Source organism: Rattus norvegicus, chromosome X, assembly GCF_021556685.1.
Source record: "Rattus norvegicus strain SHRSP/BbbUtx chromosome X, alternate assembly SHRSP_T2T, whole genome shotgun sequence".
NCBI classification, from domain to species: Eukaryota; Metazoa; Chordata; class Mammalia; order Rodentia; family Muridae; genus Rattus; species Rattus norvegicus.
This window is the reverse complement of record NC_141554.1, coordinates 19,134,259-19,157,134: the sequence shown is the minus strand read 5'-3', so window position 1 is coordinate 19,157,134 and position 22,876 is coordinate 19,134,259. Positions and strand designations below refer to the sequence as shown.

General features: G+C 40.7%; 1 protein-coding gene across 26 annotated transcripts in view; it reads right to left on the bottom strand.

Annotated features, from left to right (window-relative positions):
* Window positions 1-15,582: 15,582 nt before the first annotated feature.
* Rpgr (retinitis pigmentosa GTPase regulator) overlaps window positions 15,583-22,876 on the bottom strand; it is a 66,876-nt gene continuing 59,582 nt past the window's right edge. For 8 of the 26 annotated variants that reach the window (XM_087600409.1, XM_087600419.1, XM_087600421.1 and 5 more), the window contains 3 exons: window positions 21,868-21,925; window positions 19,651-19,739; window positions 15,583-16,219 (listed from right to left, as the gene is read on the bottom strand). In XM_087600409.1, coding sequence (XP_087456535.1) covers window positions 16,208-16,219; window positions 19,651-19,739; window positions 21,868-21,925 — 159 coding nt within the window. In that variant the 3' untranslated portion in view covers window positions 15,583-16,207. 26 annotated transcript variants of the gene reach the window in all.

The following is a 22,876-nucleotide window of genomic DNA, read 5'->3' as shown; positions in this document are numbered from 1 at the left end:
TTTCAGTCAGTTATGGGGACAGTGTGTTCTGCTTTCGGGCGTGTAGTTTTTCCTCTCTACAGGTCTTCAGCTGTTCCTGTGGGCCTGTGTCTTGAGTTCACCAGGCAGCTTTCTTGCAGCAGAAAAGTTGGTGTTACCTGTGGTCCCGGGGCTCAAGGTCGCTCGCGGGGTGCTGCCCACGGGCTCTTTGCGGCGGCAGCAACCAGGAAGACCTGTGCCGCCCCTTCCGGGAGCTTATGCAGCCTCAGGTGTGCCCACCTGACCAGGCGGAGAGGTCTCTTTCCCACGGGGTCTGGGGGCAGAGAGCTGCTGCGGGCCGGGATCCGCGGGTGTGGGACTTCCGGTAAACACAGGACGTGCCCGATCCTAGAGGAATTCTGCCTCTGTGTGTCCCGATTTCACCAGGCAGCCTTCTTGCAACAGACAAGTTGGTCTTACCTGTGGTCCCGAGGCTCAAGTTCGCTCGCGGGGTGCTGCCCAGGGGCTCTCTGCAGCGGCAGCAACCAGGAAGACCTGTGCCGCCCCTCCGGGAGCTTCAGTGCACCAGGGTTCCAGATGGCCTTTGGTGTTTTCCTCTGGCGTCCGAGATCTATGTATAGAGAGCAGTCTCTTCTGGTTTCCCAGGCTTGTCTGCCTCTCTGAAGGTTTAGCTCTCCCTCACACGGGATTTGGGTGCAGAGAACTGTTTATCTGGTCTGTTTCTTTCAGGTTCCGGCGGTGTCTCAGGCAGGGGTCCTGCCGCTCCTGGGCCCTCCCCCACGGGAGCCCAGAGGCCTTATTCAGTTTCCTCTTGGGCCAGGGATGTGGGCAGGGGTGAGCAGTGTTGGCGGTCTCTTCCACTCTGCAGCCTCAGGAGTGCCCACCTGACCAGGCAGTCGGGTCTCTCTCCCACGGGGTCTGGGAACAGAGAGCTGCTGCGGGCCGGGATCCGCGGGTGTGGGACTTCCCCATTTACATTATTTCTACTGCCCCCAAGTTGCTTTTTGTCATGGTGTTTATCACAGCTACAGAGACCTAATCAAGACACAGTGGATCCAGTTTGCTGCACATGCCATATACCTGAGTACATGAACTGAGTATCGGAAACCGAGAAGACAGTTTCCACTAAAAATCTCAGTCATGATCAAATAAGGTTATCTGGCATGAGTGATAAATTAATGTGACTAACATAAAATGTTAATAAAATTTAAACATCTTGGGCCTGTTTGGAGGTCAAATATTGATGGTTAGGAAACATTTAAACAGTTCTGTAGCCAAGAGAAGCTGCCACAGACACTGGAATATTTATAGTAGAAGACAGGAAGAATCATGGTGTTTGTGTTTCCATAAGATGAAGAAGCCAGTTTCATCTTGGATCCACCCTAGAGCACTTTCCCTGCCCAAGCCAAACTTGGATGAAGTCCTTTACAAATGTCAAGCAGAAGCCATAGGAGTAGAAAATTAAGGGGGTTGGGGATTTAGCTCAGTGGTAGAGCGCTTGCCTAGGAAGCGCAAGGCCCTGGGTTCGGTCCCCAGCTCCGAAAAAAAGAACCAAAAAAAAAAAAAGAAAGAAAGAAAGAAAATTAAGTTTCTATTGAGCAGAGAACAGAGTCATAGCTCCCTGGCAATGAGATATTTTCAGACTTGCATGATAAAAGCAGTGCCCTGAAGGGAACAGATGATCATAATAATGTAACTGCTAAGCCACCAGAGCTTAAAGCAAGGTTTCAGCAATTTCTAATGTATGCACAACTTTCTATACATTTTCAGAAAGACCTTGTGTTCCTTTACAAAATTCCTTAAATTGTTCATGTATGCATGAGTGTGGTGCACTCACACATATGTATACAGGTTTGTCTGAATCTACACTCCTGAAGAAGACAGAAGGGGACATTGGGGATCAAACTCCATCACTCCAAGGCTTGATAGTTTAAGACAATATTTCTCTCATTGATTCTGGTGTGAGGCTAGTGGTCAGTAAGCCCTAGTGATGATACTCTTGTCTCTGTCTTCTACAGTGTTTGAATTATAGGCATGTGCAGCCATACATGCATGACTTTTGACATTGATGATGTAGATTTGAATTCAGGTCTTCATGCTTGCATCGTTAAGTACTCTTACCTGCTGACTCAGATACTTATGAACCTGTGTGTTCTATATATTCCTGGACCTTCTTCTATTTAAATGGAATCACACAGATAGTTCTAATGGTAAAGGACTTTCCACAAAGAAAAATCCAGACCCATCTCAAGGAAGAGATTGTATTCTCACCAACTTTCAGAGAAAATTGAGCAGGGGAAGAGTAAGTCTCTGTTCATTCTATGAGGCCAGAATAACTTTGACAGCAAAAGACATTACTAAAGAGAAAACGATGACCAATTTCCCTCATAAAATAAATATAAAATTTCTTATATTTTTGGAAATTAAATAAAATGATTTAATATAAAATTGAATCATCATAACTAGTTGGGGTTTATCCTAGGAACCGAAATAAATTTTATCATCCATTACTTAACAAGATAATTCTCCATATTAACAGATCAATAAAGAAATCGATGCTCTCAGCAGATGCAGACTATTATATTTCTGATAAGATAGTTCAGCAAGCTAAGCCAAGAATGAAACATCAATTCAGCAAAGATAAAAGACCCTTCAAGGGGTTGACAGTTAATACCATACTTGAAGAAAAAATCATTGTCCTTTGTACTGGTGAGATTTTTGTCACTTCAACACATATTAGAGTCACTTGGGAAGAAAAAAAACATTGAAATTTGTCACCATCAGATTGGTCTATAAGCATGTTTGTGGGTTATTTTCTTGGTTAATCATTAATGTAACTGCCACTGTGGGCAATGCTATCCCTAGGCAGTTGGTCCTCAGATGCATAAGAAAGCAGGCTGACCAAGCCATGAAGAGCAAGTCAGTAAGCAGCATTCCCCCATGTTCTCTGCCTCAGCTTCTAGCTCCAGGTTCCTGATCTGAATTCTCTTTTTGAGGAACAATAAGCTGTGACTCTTCCTATTTACAATGACTAAAATGTAAAATAGTGATCAGGAGTACTAACTGTTGGAAAAAATATGGCTCAAATGAAATCCTCATACACTGTTAAGGACGACATAGCTAAAAGAGCTAGGCAGTTTCCTAAGAAGTTAATACATCTGTGTTAATCATGGGATCCAGTCATTCTACTCACTGTAATTTTGAGTGAATGAAGTTGCACAGAAGGTGCACATACTGTCTGAGCCCATTTACATGTTGTGGTGGCTTGAATGTGCTTGGCAAATGGGAAGTGGCACTATCAGAAGGTGTGGCCTCGTTAGTGTAGGTGTGACCTTGTTGGAAGAAGTGCATCACTGTTGGGTGGGCCTTATGCTATCCTAGTGCTCAAGCTCTTCCTAGTGTGGAATCAGACCTTCATGGCTGCCTGCTGAAGTCAGTCTCTTCCTCGTTGCGTTCAGATCAAGATGTAGAACTCTTGGCTCCTCCAGCACATCTGCCTACACATTGCCATGCTTCCCACCATGATGATAATGGACTGAACCTCTGGATGTGTAAGTGACCCCCAATTAAATGTTCTGTCTAAGATTTGCCTTGGTCATGGTGTCTGTTCACAGCAGTAAAACCCTAAGACACATGTATTCTAGAATCTGCAAATGAATCTATACTCAGAAACCATTATAGTGATTGCTAGGGGGAGGGGGTGAAGAGGTGTAGGTAAATTTTGAGGAGTGATGGATAAATTATGGACAAGGTATAAACATATGCAAAAACGTAAGTAAAATGTGTATTTCAAGTATTTCTGATATATTTATTCAAATTGCAATCCAATAAATCATCCCTCCTAAATATAGTAAAGTTCAGGATAGGGAAAAACATAAATGTGATTATGGCCTTCTTTATCCTCTCTGGATTTCTTCAGCATTGCATATATAAAAAGAGGGATGCTGTGCATCCATATTTATGATGAGAGGGATTATATCCACTCATTATATATGAAGAAAGAGAGAAATGAAACCGACAAAACATGTGCCAAATCTACACACTATAACCAAAATAACCACAGACATGGCCATTCAATATAGTCAAGTGTAATTGCATTTTACCACAATTTTGAACATGTATGCATTCGTGTTCATGTGTTCTGGTGTGAATGTGTATGTGTGCGTGCATGCGCGTGTGTGTGTGTATGTGTATGTGTGTGTGTGTATGTGTATGTGTATGTGTATTTGTATTTGTGTGTGAAGGACAGAGGTCAAGCTCACATGTCCATCCTCAGGAACCTCCACCTTTTTTTTTAAACACAGGTTTGCTTGGAGCTCACCTACTAGTCTGGGGTGACTGGCCAGGAAGTCTCGTGGATCTTCCTGTCTTCACTTCACCAGTGCTAGGACTGTATGTGCATAATACAGAATGAACTATATCAACAACCCTAATATGCTTATATTTTGACATGTACAAAATAGCAGTTATGTTAAAAATTGTAAAACCAATACACTTTCATCATCCCCAAAGGAAATACTATAATAATTAGCAGCCATTTCTCATTTTCTCTTTGGCATACCTCCCCAAACCCAATATATGGTACTTGAGAATATATGGTGCTTGAGATGGCTCATGGTTAAGAACACATACTGGTTTATCAAAGGACCTTTCTAGGTTTGATTTCTAGCATGGACATCAGACATCTAAAAACAAACAAACAAAAAACACAACAACAAAAATGTACCTGCACTTCCAAGTAATCTGACATTTCTGGCATTTGAAGGCACCTGCATTCATGTGTGTGTGTGTGTGTGTGTGTGTGTGTGTGTGTGTGTGTGTGTGTGTGTGTACATGCATGCACACACACATTTGACATAATAAAAAATAAACATTACTGTACATTTTCTCTGTGCTTGTGTATTCTGATACAAATAGAACTATACAATCTTAGAACACTGGCATTTGACTTCTGTCACTTAACAAAATGTTTCTCAGCATCATCCACTCTGTAGCAGGTGTTACAATTTCATTCTATTTTGGACAAATAATCTTCCATTACAAGGATACAGTGGCTTTTATTTATTCATCTCTTCACTAATATGCTTCATAAATGTTATTTTAACTTTGTGTGCATGAGAGTTTTGTTTATATGTATATGTGTGTACTGTGTACATTTCTTGTGCTCACAGAGATCAGAAGAGGAGGGTGCCAGATTCCCTGGAACTGGAGTCACAGACAGCTATAAGCTGCTATACAAGTACTGGGGACCAAACACTGGTCCTCATGAAGAGCATCTAGTGCTCATAACTGCTGAACCATTTGTCCCACCCGACTCCTAGCCAGTTAAGAGTTGCACACCATGAGAGTAGTCACGATTCTGAGTAAAACAAATGAAACATTAAACAGAATTCTTTGACTACTTAAGACTTAATAACCATCTTGAAACTGTATGTTTTTTCTTTCAAATATATATAATATATTATATATATAATATACATTTAACACTACCTTTGATTACCCAATTGTCAAAAATAAAGCAGAAAAGTTAACACATATGGAAGGAGGACATATATGTCCTTCAATACCTTACCTAGGCATGACAAAGAACAAAGTAGAAAAGAAAGAACTGCCAAAAGGAAGATCTAAGGACCATAAAGGTCAGCGAATAATAGAATTTGTCTTGATGTTAGGGCCTGGTTCAGAATTTTCTTCACTTACAAAAAAAGTACTTCCACTTCTCTGCAGGGTGGGATTTTGGAAGTGCTTTATCTAGTGACTATTTCATGCCCTTTTCCTTTCTGAGTAGGGACAATGTTTACCGCCACCATCATGCTAAGTATGGGATGGAGAGGAAGGCCAGATAATTTCTTTTTCTTCTTTCAGAGGAATCAAGAAATGACAAGGAATGTTTTTGCAGTAAAGACGTCCACACATCATCTAGAGATTAAAAGAAATACAAGCTAGATTCATTTAGTAGACGGTACTTGGTGTACTCTCTTAGGGAATGGTAGAAGGCAGTTTATATGTGGTGATGTTTCAGATCAGGTTTTGTGGAAATAGTACCTATTATTCTTTTAAGAACTTATTTACTGCGGGTCTTTTTCTCTGAATTAAGGACTTTAGAGAGTGAGCATCATGGAGGAAGACTTCAATGGAAAATGTGGTGTTCCACAGGATAACTTCACTTTGGAATGCATAACAATTCTGGATTAGTTGTCTGAACTTCACAGCAAAGGAGATGACTTACAGAACCCCATGTCATTCCACCACTTAAGGGAAGTTCACCCCTCAAGGGATACAAACATCATCTTCTGTTCACTCAGACCTTCGCTTTGGCCAATGACAACATTCCACAAGCAGAGCCTTCTCTGGGCTACTCCTCAATACTTACTGTGCCTAAGAATTGTGTGCATCTCTTCTAATCCTCAACCAACTTTTTATTTTTTTAATGTTTTGGTGGTTCGAGACAGGGTTCCACTACGTAGCCCTGACTGGCTTGAATTTATGTAGAGAGACCATGCTGACCTCGAACTCACAGAGGGAATCCTCCTGCCTTTGCTTCTCCAGTGTTGGAATTAAAGGCATGTGCCACCATGTGGGGCTCCACCCTCTTATTTTGAGAAAGTAAAATGCTATGTGGCCCAGGCTAACTTGGAACTCACTATGTAGCTCAGGTAAGCCCCAAACTTGCAATTCTCTTGCTTCAGCCTCCCAGTTACCATGATTAAATGTCCGTGCCAATATGAATAGATGCATTTATTGTCAAGCCATAGCATTTCAGAGCCCTGCATTAGGAGTAATGAAGCCCAAGTGTCAAGATGCTAACATTTTTGTCATCCTGTGCACTGAGTGATTATTTGTCTCACAACAATTCTTAATACCAAGCTTGATGGTACACATATTGACTTATGGTGGCTGCATATGATTGGTGACAACTCTGAGGTTCCTCTAGATAACAGGGCCCAGTAATTAGAAAGGAAAGTTAGAGATGAAATAGGAGAGAACAAAGAGAAGGTGTAACCTCGAAGTACAAACAGGAATCCGTGTTTTAGACATCATTGCCAGCTTCAGTGATATGGGTCACCTGCAGACATTGGTAGACTGGAGATCAGGAACTGGTCATGTCTAACTCAAAACTCAAGGAAGCCAAAGGACGTTAGGAAGGAGCTGAAGACTCTGTGGGCCTCGCTGCTGTCTTGTATCAACAAAATAAGCTGGCATATCAGGAATAATACTTCCTGCAGCATTATTCCAGTCTAGCACCTTATACTGATTTTTAGAAAATAGTGATGGTGTATATGCATCTATGTGTGTGTGTGTGTGTGTGTGTGTGTGTGTGTGTGTGTGTGTGGCAATATTAAAGAATAAGAGGTTGTGAATTTGAGTGGGGAGTTGGAGGAACATGGTGAAGAGTTGGAGGAAGGAGAGGGAGGAGAAATAATGTAAATGCAGTACTCATGTGAAATTCTCAAAAAAAAAAGAGAGCAATTTTTATATATTGGAAGCTGGATTGTTCAGAGACATATGGTAGAACCAAACATGACTGAGCCAAAAAGAAAAAGTCAGTGAATGATTCCTAAGGATGTTCTGCTATACTCCTAGACTGGCACCTTGCCCAACTGTTATCAGAGAAACTTCCTTGGACAGCTGATGAAAGCAGATGCAGAAACCCACAGCTAAACAATTGGCTGGACTTAGGAGAATCCCTCAGAAAAGGGGAAGGGAGGATTGTAGGAGCCAGGGGGGTAAAGGACACCAGGAGAACATGACAGAATGAACTAAGTAGAACTCATAGGGGCTCACAGAGACTGAAGTGATGATCACGGAACCTGTATGGGTCTTACCTAGGGCCCCTCACATATGTTATTCTTGTGTAGCTTGGTGTTTTGTGGGCCTCCTAATAGTGGTAGTGAGGCTGTCTCTGACTCTTTTGCCTGCTCTTGGACCCTCTTCCTACCCTTGTGTTGCCTTGTCCAACCTTGGGCCTACTCCTGTTGTATCTTGTTATGCCATGTTTGCTTGGTATCCACAGGAGGCCTGCTCTTTTCTGAAGGCAAGCAGGAGCAGTGAGAATGGGGAGGTGAGGAGAGAGGCATGGAGCAAAGGTAGGTTATGGTCAGGATGTACTATGAGAGAAGAATACATTTTAAAACAAAAGAAAAAAAAGAAGGAAAAAGTGGAGGTTCTGTCAGTTATTTGAAGATTTGTGATCAGTTTCTTGTCTCAGATCACAGAACACTTCTAGACCCCAAGTTTCATCCAATCACAAAATACTTGGCCAGGGGTTAGCAATTGAGGCCTGACTATCAGCTTGTGTCATGTTGATGGGATTTGTTTCCAGGGTTGGTAGCCCAGATAGAGTCAGTTCTGTTCTGTGGTAGCAATGTTCTGAAAGGTGGTGTCCCTCAAGACAAGGGTCCTTGTCAACGACGGGGGCAGAGTGTACCTGAAGAGAATGGAGGACAAGAGATGCGAAGAAGGACGCCAAGACAAGAGTCTGATCAAGGAGACAATTTTATTTTTTCCCAGGGCTGAATTTATACTATAACAGGGGTAACAGAGGGAGGGGGGAAGTGTGAAACATTTACGCAGGCCAAGGACACAATATTCGTGTGGTCAGGGAATCGGCTGATGTTGACACGATGTCAGAAAGGTCACAGGTTTGTCATATCTATTAGTCAGCAGGATGTTGGTTTTTCAGAAAGGTTACAGGCCATCACATTGGGTATCTTAACGTCAGATGTTATCATATCATTCATCCTGACCACCACATTTGTATTAGTCTTCTGCAGCTGGCTGGGGATTTTCCATGAACCCAGTCATACTTAACGATAACCATAATAACATCAATAATGGAGGGCTTCAAGGGCATTGCTCCCAACAGGTCCTGCTGCTGGAGCCAGGGATGCACTTCCAATGGAACAAGCTCAGGCAGCTACATAGCAGCCTTCACACTGCTACCCACTTTGTATACAAATATGGCACTGACACAGGACTCCTGAGCTAGATAAAAGACGTGTTCACAGCTGTGATTAATTAGAGAAAAACAAAAACAGTTCAGAGGACAAAACAAGATAACTAAGTCTTCTAAAGTCTTCCATGGGACGGGGGATACATGGCTCCCTAGTAAAGCATGCATCTAGCATTTGCTAGGCCTTAGATTCGATTCCAACTACCGCTATGAAAATAAAACAAAATCAAATCAAATCTGTCCTGCAGGCACAAAGAGGGCTTTTTCATCCACGTAGAATACATACAACCAAAGTTCTCAACAAGTGTGGTGTGCTCTATCAGACTCAGATCTAGATCTGGGGTTTTCACAAGAGAGGGGGGAGGCGAGAAGGATATGCATTTGTTTATAATTAAATATTTGGAAGCACAACTCGGCCAAATGTATTTTCTTTCTTTAATGCATTCCTTGTTTTTGTGGGGTTAGAACTACAGAGCCATGATTAAACATGATCAAATAGATTGAGAAAGGGTTTATGGGGCCTTCTCCTTGTTAACACAGACAGAAGGCTGATAGTTGATTCACAACCAGAAGGCTGCATCTGTTGAGTGTGTATGTGGAGTGCCTTTAGTACCTGATACCCATGGATTCCATCATTCACCATTTATTTGAAAGGAGACCTCATTTCTAGTATGCCCTATAGAAAAAAAAGTATTTCTCCTTCCCTGTTCTTTAACTTTTCAGCTTAAATCAGACCAATGAGGGTTTTTTTTCCAGCATCTTGATGTGTGACCCAGATGTTTGTTTTGCACTAACAATCCTCCTGCCTTGGTCTCCACTGTGCTGGAATAACAGGTGTGTATTACTACACACATCTGTGTATTTTTTAAAGCTGAAATATCAGTAAGACAAAAACTTCTGTTTAATGATAGAGTTTTAAGGGGCTGGCAGTATAGCTCAGTGGTGAAGTACATGAATGGGCAATGGCATCGATTTCTGGTACTAAATGAACAAATCCTTTGGCTTTAACTAGGGATACTGCATCCAAGATACAAACACTACACTTTCTGGTCCCCTTGCTGAAATGTTAGCGTGTTGTTGTGAAGGAGTAAGTAATGCTGAAGTTGCCTTCCCACCTTTGGAGAAAGCTGATAAAGGGATAGAACTAAGTGGGGGTGGAATATAGGTTATAACATCTTTTCAAACCAGCACGCCTGCTGTCTGTTAAAATCCAAAGGAAGCCACAGAATGTGCTGATTACCAAATAGACAAGCTCTATTATCCTCTTCCCTCCTTGGTAGAGCATGGTCAATTCTGTTATAACAATAATGATTCTGTTTCCTCATTTTCTCACCCCTGCTCCCAACAGGCTTTTCACAAAATTGCCATACAAGTTAAATAACTGTTTTTTTTAATGTTCAGTGGAGAGTGAATATGGTTAAAAGATACGCAGAATATTTTCTTGGAGTATCGTTGAGATGCTCTGACGTAAACCACATTCAATTTATTGTATGCACTACAACATATGGTTTGTGTTTTGTGTTAGGGATATTTCCACACGTTATAATAGTGCGTAATGGGTAGGGTTTTTTTCAGTGTGGGAGGCAGAGAGGGTGGAAACACATCTGTTTAGATAGTCATTGACTATCCTGCAGCAAAACAGCTGGAAAAGCAAGCAAGAAAACAAACAAAAAACTCTTCTGGGTAAAAGATGTCCCTTGAGTATTAGAAAATAATCTGGGGTTATGCTAGTAGGCTTCAGGCCTCACAATCTCAACAGTTTCCAGTCTTGTACCTCATCTAGTACCTCGTGGTAGCTGACCCAGATATCTGCCTTACACAGCTGTTGTTTGAATGCTTCCCCATGAGACAGCTAGATGCAGCTGTGGAAAGGCTCTACTGACTCACGTACCCTACAAGATACCCCGCAGAGAGGGTTCAGGAAATCAGCTCAGCCACTGTGGGACTCCAAATTATTTAAATCTACTCACCCTACACCACCTCATCACATTCTCTGTGGAAAAGCTGCTTTGGTGATAATGTCCTGGATTTCAATAAACACTGGTCCTGAAGTTCCTTTGACTCTGACTCTGACTCTGACTCTCTCTCTCCCTCTCCCTCCCTCGCCCTCCTCCCCGGCTCCCTACCTCATTGCTGGCAAAACACATATGCTTTGGATGCCCTCTCCCCGGCTCCCTACCTCATTGCTGGCAAAACACATATGCTTTGGATGCCCTCTCCCTGGCTCCCTACCTCATTGCTGGCAAAACACATATGCTTTGGATGCCCCATCACCATTATCATGGTGGGTGTATTGCCCTCTTCTGTAGGGTCTGTAAGCGATGCATTGTGTACTCTTGTCATATTGCCTCTTCTGTGCCTCACCAGGCCACACACCTGACTTCAACTCTTACTAGGTCAAGGCTCTCATAGAGCCTTGATACAGAGTGGCTTTCTTGCTACAGGTAAGACCCAGATCAAGCAAGAGCCACACATGTATCTGCCAGTATAAACAAGCTTGTGGGAAAGTAACATATGGTCAAGTTTGAATACTTGGACACTAGATTGCCCACCAGGATCAGGAAGTATCTTGTGAAAGACTCACTGTAAACAAGCACGGTAGACCATCAGGCTGGGACTCAGTCTATAGCCATTCTCCAGAGAGATCTCATAACCAAATTTGAGGAAAACCACAATACAAATATGCTTTGGAAATGAACTATTTTATGTTTTGTCATTTAAAGTGAAGTTTATATCAGAACAAGTTTATTTCAATTGAGAATGCTGTTACTTTATTCAGCTTATTATAAAAACACATGGACACACTTCCTTGGCATGTGGAGTAAGAATCTTTAAGTATGACAATATTCTTGCCTCAATGACCAAGCCCACCCTTTCTGATTTTCCTTGCAGAATGTTGGGCACATGCCCGTGTGGGCAGAAAGTATACATGCTACCCTCAGGCCTGCAGATTAAGGCCACTGAAAATACCAAAGTTACTGGATGATCAGAGTTCAGGTTCCTGAATGACAAGGCCATGTTCTTACCTTTGGTGACTTATGACATCCTCACATTTTCAATTTTACAAGGGAAAACAACTCAGATTTGGAAGGATTTTGTCACAGCATGTAAACAATATACATGAGTGCAACAATTGGTTTTCATGGACAACAATACGGGCATCTTGTTCATTATGAGTAGGTGTCAGCTTGTGAAATATAACATCTTGGAATTTCAGGATGAGTCTTACTCAAACTGCTGCATCATAAGAAACTAATGTAAAGAACATAGTCTCCAAAATGACTTCGTTTGACTTACTGGAACAGAATCAGACAAGGAATAGAGTGTTGTCACTTCCTTGAGCTTTATGGGTCCCTCATTGCTTTGGATTCATTTGAGTTAAATGTATTGAACAAAGGTTCATGCAGTAAGCGCGGTTTCACGGAAATACTGTCCAGGGCTCTCTGAAGTCCCATGCTTAGTTCCCTGTGACCACTGATCTGCTTCCCATTGCTGCAGTTTGGACTTAGGATGATGCCACAGAAACAGAGACAGCCAGGAGCCAGTGGGGACGAGTTTCTTTAGCCCAGAAGACCTTTCAGATCCACTTGAATGGGGGGATATATCAAGAGCATATGTCTTTTTAAAATTTTTTATATTTATTTTTTATTATTAACTTACATTTCAAATGTTGTCCCCCTTCCCAGTCCCCTCTCCACAAGGCCCCTCTTCTTCCCTTCCCTATGCCTCTAAGAGGGCACTCCCCCACCCACCCACCAGTCCCACCTCAACCCTCTACCATCCCTTTTCTCTAGGGCATCAAGCCTCACTGAGGCCAGGCAATGCAGCCCTCTGCTAGCGAAGTCTTCTCTTATATGAGCAGCTATATTTTACTTTCCATTCGCTGTTGACAGTGATTGGGTTCTTTCTGGATCTCAGGATTGGGAATGAAGCTGCTATAAAATATTTGAATGCTTCGTGTGCGAACCAGACTTGTTTTCACTAGGACAGGTTATTTAAATGTCAGCATTATTGCCATTTGGAGAGAACTGTGTTCTACAGAAGCGTCTTCCTCCCTCTGCCTCCCTGAGCGGCGACAGCCAAAACCATCTCTGGATGTTGCCGTCTCCTCTGGGGAAGCTCTGGAGTAGCTCCTCTGAGGAGCTACTGTGTTAGTAGCACAAGAATATTTATTATCACGTTAGTGTAAACTTGGTATAGACAAATCTTACCTTTTGTACTGAAATATCTCTATTCACATTTATGGAGGAAATTCTCTGCTTATAAAAGTCTTAATTTAGAAGTTGTTTTACCACATTGTTTTCTGGATTTTTAAAGTTGTATTTTTCAGATCATAATTTAAATACATTTCTTTTTTTAAAAATAATTTTATTTTCCTTGGATATTTTATGTATTTACATTTCAAATGTTATCCCCTTTTCCCCCTCCCATACCCCTCCCCCTCCCCCTGCTTCTATGAGGATGCTCCCATCCTCACCCACCCACTCCCGCCTCAATGCCCTGGCATTAATTACATTTCTTCCTTCCCTTTCCCCCATCTAATCCCTCACACATGCCCCTCTCCACTCTCCTTCAAATTCATGGCCTCTTTTTCACCACTTATTCTTACATGCACATGTGTATATGAGTACACATATACATTCCTAAATATAACCTGTTCAGTCTGTATAATGTTACTTCTATGTATATTTTCAGGGTAGACCATTTGGCACTGATCAATCCTGGGGAAGGCCACCTGTCCTGTGTCCAGCTTTTGTCAGTCACCTATACTCCGTTGTGAAGGTCAGAGGTCTCTTGAACTACAGCCCCATACACATATGCAGTTTAGCATATTCGTGGGTTCTATCTTTGTTGAGCTCACATTTGGGCAGTCATGTTGGTGAGAATTTATGGGTATAGTTTCTACGTTTGCTTTTTGTTTGTTTGGTCTGGAAGCAGGTTCTCACTATATATCCTTGACTGGCCTGGAACTCATTATGTATGCATGCATTGAAAAATCTGAAATTATTGTAGGTGAACCATAGTTTCTCTACTGGGTTTTTAAGCTATCAATTCCTTATTCAAATTTAATGTCAAATTAGTGATTACTGTAGCCAACATAAATCTAAGGTCTACTTATTTCAACATGTTTTCCTTATAAACTTAATTTCTCTTACTGAAACAATGCACTCACTTAAAACAGAGAAGGGGGAAGAGAAGGAGGAGGAAGAAGAGGAAGAGGAGGAAAAGGAGGAAAAACAAGAGATCACAATTTGACTGACTATGGTTTAGCCCTTTCTAAGTTTGTACACACACACACACACACACACACACACACACACACACACACACACGAACAGAGACAGAGAGACAGAGAGAAAGCAAGAGAGTGGGGTGGGTGGGAGATTGCTATAAAAATTTTAAAGGAAATCACCATACATTTCGTAGACAAAACCTCCATACATGCACCCCTGGTTTCATGAGATTTGAAGGACACGCATATGAGCACTGCTCCACTGGGTCTTCTGCTCAGGGCTCAAAAGACTTCAATCAATATGCCAGTCAGAGCTGTGATCTAATCTGAGACTGTGTTCCTCTTCTGGGCTCACTGGTTTTCAGTAGAATTCAGTTCCCAACAGTTACAGAGTGGCGAGCCCTCAGATCTGCTAGGCTGTCCTATACTCTGTTATAACATGTTCTCCCATTATACCTGCAAAGTCTAAGAGACTTAGGTAACACAAGCAAGGGAGTGCCATCCTGTCATAGTCACTGGTCTCGCCCATACTCAGAGGGAAGGGGTTACTCAAGGCCTGTGGCACCAAGACTAATCTTAGGGGTCATCTTAGAATTCCATTTACTACTAATAGTGTTTGGAGTTAGACTTCCACTTAGCCCTTAGAGCCTCTACTTCATATACTGTTGTAATATCACCCTGGTACTGCTGCTTCAACAATACAAGTTCGGAAAGTGTGTTTACCTTTAATAAAAATAAGAAATCTACTACGTGTACTATCCATTCAGAAAAGTATTTTTTTTTAAGATTTCAAAACCATATTCAGTTTGGATTAATTATTTTTTTACTCTTTAGGTAAAAATAAAAGGATGGGGTTCTGTTTCCTTTGTTTAAATGGGGCAATGGTCACTGCCACTGAAAAGTGCCGTCTCACTGACAAGGGGGAATAGAGGAAGTGAGTCTGCTTCATCTTTCTAAAGACACAGTGTGAGTAAAGAGGCAGCGATGCCATCAGAGCAGATTAACAGTTTTCACATTCCTATGCATTTAGAGTCATGGGTCAGCACGTGTCATTGCTAGAGACAGATAAAATGAGCAAACCTGACAGTTTTGAAGTCTTATGGTGGCAGAGTTAAATTTTCTAGATGATTCCTATCTTTGATAAGTGATAATGATATTTTGTACCATTGAATTAAAAATATTTAGACTTCTTTTTTATTTGTTTTGACTATTTTGCCTACAGGTAGGTCTGTCCACCATGTGGCTGCCCCGTACCTGCAGAGACTAGAAAAGGGCATCTGATCTCCTGGATCTGGAGTTATAGGCAGTTGTGAGCCCCATGCGGGTGCTGGGAATCAAGCTCAAATCTTCTGCAAGAGAATCAAATGATCCATCTCTTTTCGCCCCTTACTGAACAATAAATATGTCCAAGTACTTATTCATTTTTACAGCAGAACCAACCAGATATAATTTATTAAAATAAGTTCATTACAATGTTGCCTGTTTTAAAATGTTGTAAATTTATCCAAAACTGTTCCAGTGTTGTAATAGTATGAACATTGTCTTAGGAAATTACAAAGTACAATAACTATGTTGGCAAAACTATGAAATAGCTTCATTTGGTTTCCAAATATAAAAATATATTGCTTTATGCAACACTGAGCAGTTAAGGCCAGAACACTTCAAGGAGAGTTGGAGGTACATGTACTTTGGAAACTGCTTGATAAGAATATTAACATAAATAAATATTAAATCTGTTCATATTGTCCAAACCAAGCCAAACTTACTAATTAATATCTTTTTAAACAGTGTTATGGGGGAATTTCCTTCAGAAGTCACAACATTTTTCAAGTATGAAGAATAAATGTGCTCGGTGACCATGGAAACATAAACATACATTTATAGAATTGTACAGGATTTGGACTTTCCCTCCATATTTGGTGTTGCAGTATCCTGAAGATTCTGACCCATGTGGTTCTGGTTGGCATCTTTCTTATCACTTTGTAAGGCTATTTGGTCTCCTATTGGCTTTATCTCTGGGAGTGGATCATTAGCACTCTGCATCAGTTTCTGACCTGTCAATGACATCCGATTAAAGAAGGAAATCTAGCAAAAACACACAAACAAAAAGATTTCATTTCAGTAAGGAAAATATTCAGAAACTATGCAGGGATATCATTTTTTAAGAGGCATGAGCATAGATTAAATCACATTTTAGTGTACACATATGTACAACAATGTGTCCTTAGCATCCCAACAGATTTTCATCCCTTGTAAAATAATGCAGTCATAATAACTAAAGTACAACTCACTTTCAACCCTAACAATACCTTCATCATCATGGTTGATCACAGGTGATCACTAAGGTTTCACTTTTTTTTGTCTTGTAAAAGAAACAAATGAAAACTGGGAAATCACTCATTTAAATGTTAAGAGGACTGGGTTATTTGTGGGGACTTTTTCTGATACCACTAGTGTACCTCAACTGTAGATCATTTCTGTTGTGACACTCTAGAAAAGGAGGGCATACCTCACATTCCTGAGATCAGAAGTTCTGAAAAAACTACTGTTGGCAAATGAAAAGCACGTGAGGCTTGTGGGTCTGGGTCAGCAGTGGGGATGGAGGGGCTGCGCTGAGAGGCCAGCACTGGGGCATGCAGGATATAGATAACAGATGGAGGTAGCCAGATCCCCGGCAGACACCGAAGAGAGCCAAAGAACGACTTATGAGGAGCAATACTTGAGAGTCAGGCAGATGTGGCAAGGCATCCCCGAGGACTGAGGTTTGTAAGGACAAATTTGGAAAAAGAAAGCAGCTTGGAAGTCAGAGAAGGAAAACTTACTAAGAGGTGTATGGTCAACAGGACCATGTGCAGAAGGAGATAGTGGGCAAGATCATCATCTTAGAAAAAAGGTCTCATCTGACTTAGGACCTTTGATGACTTATCCAGGGAGAAATTAGTATCCTTCAAGGAGCTATCATACAAGAAATGCTTCTGATGAGATATCGGAACCAGGAAAAACACAGGAAATGAAAAATTCATGAGGATGTGGCTGTTTCAGAAATCAAAATGGAGATGATGATGACAACAATAACAACTCGTCTTTAACCGTAAGAAGGAGGCGACCAGAGTAAAACATAACCTGTAACGACTTCTAGGAAAAAAGTCCCCCCCCTCCCCGGAGCTGGGGCTCAAACCCAGGGCCTTGCGCCTGCTAGGCAAGCACTCTACTGCTGAGCTAAATCCCCAACCCCTTAGTAAAAAAGTTTATGGATTAAATAAAAGCATCACTTGACTTGCTGTACTGGAGGGTACACATCTTAAAACTGCTCCACTACAAAACAGCAGCCCCTATTAAGTTGAAGAAGTGTAACTTTCTAATACACAGGTCATTTCTCAAGAGTGTAAAGATAGTCCCTGTGGGCCCTAAAATGGGAAGAAACACACTTAGGGAATGATCACTGAAACTGCATATGTATACCTGGTAATCTAAACCCTGGGGCTTTAAGAAATCTGAGTTCACAAACTATAGGGAACTGGACTAGGTCAACCCTTAAATAATGTCGGGCTCCTCAAAGAACTGTTTACTCTCTGCAAGTAGTAAACATCATACATACACATAAACATCAGGAGACAAATAAATACCATGTACCATTTGTTTTTTGGATAAAGAAGAAACATGTTGTTGAGGTAAGTTTGAAGTTCATATGAACAGTGTGGATAGGCAATCCTTAAAAGAGACAATGACCTGAAGCCATTTCAGATCTAATAGAGAGACTAGCAAACTATTTTCCATGGGTAGACTAATGCTTACCTAGGCTTAAGGGGATTTATGTGCAAATGTCCCGGTTGAACATAAATTCAATCCAAATTAAAACATAGACAGAAACAAAGCACTATTATTAGTAACTGAGCCATTATAATTGCTAAGTAAAAAGATAGAGAATGGGTATTCTTAAGTTCTTTAAAGCAGAAATCATTACACCAATTTTAAAATAATAATAATATAAGTTTACCTAAAATGCAAGGGAGAAAAAGGCTGGAGAGATGGCGTAGTGAGCATTTATTGCTCTTGCAGAGGACCAAGTTTGGATCTTAGCACCAATATGACAGCAAAGAGTCTATAACTCCAGTTCCAGGGCTCATGGTGCCATGTTCTGGCACCTATCCACAAGTGGTAAACACACCACATGCATGCAGGCAAAACACATAAAACAAAAATAATCTTTAAGAGAAATGGGACTGGAGAGATGGGTCAGCAGTTCAGAACCTTTGCTGCTCCCTCAGAGGACCTAGGTTCAGCTCCCAGCACCCATTTGTTGGCTCCAGTTCCAGGGGCTCTGTGCCCTCTTCTAGCCTCCATGGGCATTGTAGGCATGTGATACAGGCAAAACATTCATACATAGAAAATAAAAATAAGTCTTTTTAAATGCAAAAAACATTGAAATTAAAATTAAAAAAAGCAGAACAGTTTCAGCAAAAGAGATAATATAAAATCAATAAAAACCTTGAAATTGCCCAAAGTATCAAGAGACATAGGAAATAATAAACTGATATTAAATTTATGAACAACAGAAAGAAAATGTTTGTGTCATAATCTGAAGCAGGGGTACAATGTTCAAATACATAACAAATATATAACAAATTTTAAAAATATAAATTAAGTGACTTCTGAGATTCAAGGGTCATATGTTTCAAGTAAGTTAAAATGAAAGGTTATATAGAAAGCTCTCAACAATTCTGTGAAAGCAATATTTGTTTTACAGTGCAGGGGAGGGAACCCAGGGTCTCAAGCGCACTAGGCAACTGATCTACCGAGGTCAACCTCTAGTCAATTCCTAAAGCCATATTCTTAACAGCAACAGCTGGAACAGAAGCAATACTAGCCAAGTAGTTATACTATTTATCACTGAAAAACTATGATTAAATAGAAAAGTGTATTCAAGCCAACTGAAATGCAAGGTATGAACCACCAACAGACACCTATGAAAAAAAACTTCTAAAGGATTTCTTTGGAGAGAATAAGACTTCTGATTCGTAAGAAGTAATATGAGCAGAGCATGTGATATCAAAACCAAGTAACAACATGGTTCACGACATTAAGAAAATCAAAACATTGGGTACAGTCATTTGTAGAATGGAAAAGAAAGGATATCAAGGCAGAGCATTATTGTAAGATTCTGTGGTTATGTGAGAAAATGTAATAACAATGGTCAGTCCCAGACATTAGGAATGCCCATAAAACATTTGAAGTCAAAATGCAGCTGTGGAGTATGCTTTCAATGTACCTATTTAAAGTCCATGTTAAAAAGAGGGGGCTAAATCTCTCTAGCAGGCAAATTCTAACAGCAGAAAGCTAGCTTATTAAAAACATGAGCCGCCACCGTAAACCCTTTACATACTTTGGGGTTATAAAACTCCTATAAGGGACTAGCATAGGAAAAGTAGAATGTGAATTCAATATTTTGGTCTCAATACCAAAACGAACAATTCACTTCACTTACTTTTTTAGCCTTTTTTATGTCTTTACTTGTTGGTTCATTACCTCCCAGAATTTCTGAAGAGCTGCTCTTTACTCGGTCATACATGTGTCCTACAAATGGATACATGTAAAAATATTATTCTAACTAAAGAAAAAGAAATTCTTCACGTTTTCAGGGAAATTATCAACTCTAAGTTGTAGGATAATATAGAAAGAGCTCACTACTGGACAAGTAAGTAATGTCATACCACACAATTCCTGAAAAATGGATTCAGTTATGGTAAGATGCCTGGATAACTTAACCAATGCAAAACTATTTAGATTATGACTATCCGAAATTTCCTATTATGGTCAGCAGGAAATGCCGGAGAAGACACATGGAAATATAAATTATTTTAAGAGAACTCTTTCTCTCCCCTCCCGTCTCTCCCAACCTCTCTCTCTCTCTCTCTCTCTCTCTCTCTCTCTCTCTCTCTCTCTCTGTGTGTGTGTGTGTGTGTGTGTCTGTGTGTCTGTGTGTGTCTGTGTGTCTAGGCCAGAGAGCAATGACTGATGGTTTCCTTTATCATCTCCACCTTAGCTTTTGAGACAGGATTTCCCATTGAACCTGGGGTTCACTGAATGGGCAATGCTATTTGGCCAGAGAACTGGAAAGATCCTCTTGCATCTGCCTCCCCAGCACTAGGAACACTGGAGTATGTCACCACACCCAGCTTGTTAATGTGGGTGCTGGGAATACAAATTCATATCTTCATGATTACATGACAGGGCTTTAATGATTAAGCTATTTTCCTGACCCCTACATCATGTACTTAATTAATCTTGTTTTATTTTTATTCTTTGCATTCAAATTAACACGCTACTTTTAAGTTTCAAGCTAATCCATGCATTCATTATATAGCTGGATAATAATCATTAAGAGAAAATGGATGAAGCATTACGTTTTTTGGTTTGATATGGTCAACCTTTGAAGTCTATATTTAGTTTCTTTTTGATACTATGGCCACATTCTAAGAATCCTTATAGGTGATAATAATTTAGTATGTTACTAAAAATAATCTAAAACTTACTATTCTTTCTGTGGACGTTATAAGGACAAAATAATGGAGGGAACTATTTCTTCCTCTGTTTAGTTCTTATCAGTCAGATATCCAGTCCCATGAATAGTTGATTTATTTCTGAGGTATTGGGGACCAAGCCCAGAGACGTGACTATGTTAGGCAAGTGTTCTACCACTGGGCTACATCCTAAGCCCATGAACAGGTTTTCCTAATGAAGACACAGTAGAAAGCATATCTAGGCTGATGATGTAGACATAATGGATGAGCCTTACAGCACAAGCACAGCTGGTTTGCATCTTAAACCAAGTACACTCCCAGTCTCCTGTATTGTATGGCACCTGCTGCTACACTAACAAGCTTTAGATCGTTTTTCAGTGCCTGCAGTAACATTAGAGACACAAATGCAGGTCCTAGAGGAACTAACTAGGCTCCAGGACAGCTCAGTCATATTAACTTGTGCAAAGAAGACCCTAGTATTTGACAAGGATTAAGTTGGGATTTGAGCAAAGGCCCAAGATGCTACTGGTTGAGTAGGAGGGAAGAAGAGATAGATTTAGTTCTAAATCCTCCAACAGTGACACATAGGCAGCCATGGCTAATGAGTGTACACTGCATCTGAAGAAGCAGAGAAGGTAACAGTGAACATGGACAAGCCTATTTAAAGGGCCGTATGAAAATAAGCATTGTAAGAATCTCACCCCTTATCACCTTATGACTTACTGCTGCCATTCTCTGTCATTGTAGCTTATTTAAGAAAACGGCAAGTTCTCTCCACATGTTCACTCAAATGCCCTGGCCGCACAAGAATCGCATGGACCATTTCTTCTCTACTCCGCTTCACAGAACTAGCTCAGAGGTCTCCTTATTCAAGGTTTTACAGAATAGAGGAAACAAATATACTATTGGGACGGCATTTTTGCACATCATATATGTAGCTGATGATAAACTTCTGATTCTTCAGCAGGTTGCGGGGCGGGAGGGATGGAGCAGCACTTAAGAGTGGATACTGCTCAGGGCTCAGATTGAGTTCTCTCCATCCACCGCAGACAACTTACAAGCCATGGGAAACTCTGGACAAGGGCATGTACAGAGTTCTCTTCTGAACTCATATGACACACAGCCATATACATAGTTAAAGTAAATTGAAAATGTCATTTTGAAGTCAAATATGCTTATACCTTTTGGATTTTCATTGTACTCACGAAGGTTCCGTTGCAGAAGGCTGGCACTGTTTTCCTATAAGCAACAGAGAAACAGTATGGTAAAACACACAAACAAAGAACTTTCTTCCCATAATTGTGCTTTAGAAAACCTGGCTTTGGTTTCAAAGCATGGTCCTAGAGACTGTATCTAATTACTAACATAGGCATGTGATAATTCACTTTGCTGGGCTTCTGTGCAACGGGCAACCTCAGATGTTCAGTGATTGTTCATTTCCTTAGTGGCACATGCTTGTGAGTCCCAGGAAGTAGGAGCAAGTAGTTTTCAGGACTCCGGGCCAGTGCGGTCTATATAACAAATTTGATGATGGCTAGGTCTATATAGCGAGACTTATCTTTAAAAAACACAATGAAGACAAGTTGCACGAACTTGTGAAAACTATGCGATTCCATCGTCTGTAAGGTGACTAAGGAATGGCACACCATTTCTCTCAACAATTTATAACGGCAGATGGGATTTAATGTTTTCTGTGTTAACACATTCTACTGGCCACCAAATCCCAGACTTAATAAAAATTTCCACACACAGGACATTTTTTTCTTTCTGTAAGAAAACTGTAAGTGCCAGAACAATTTTTCTCCTCAGTGTAATTAAAAAAGTCTTGAGAAAAACAGAAACCAAGGAAACCTGACCTCTACATAACAATCATGTCTTAAATTAAAACTGGCAAGCACATAGCTTGAACGTATCCTTACTCCCAGCACTTGGCAGGTGGAGGCAATCAAGAGTTCAAAGCCATCATCAGTTACACAGTGAGGTTGATGCCAGCCTGAAGCATACGAGACACTATTCAACTAGGAACACAATATATGCTTTTAAAGACTCCATTCAAATAGAAGGTCAGCTATGTTTTGGTAGTTGTTTGTGAATGAATTTTAAAACAGTCTTTTCTAGAGCAGGAATGAGAGTATTTCATGAACTAGAAACCATGTTTAACTGAGTGTTTTGTGCAAGTGTTCTAGAAGG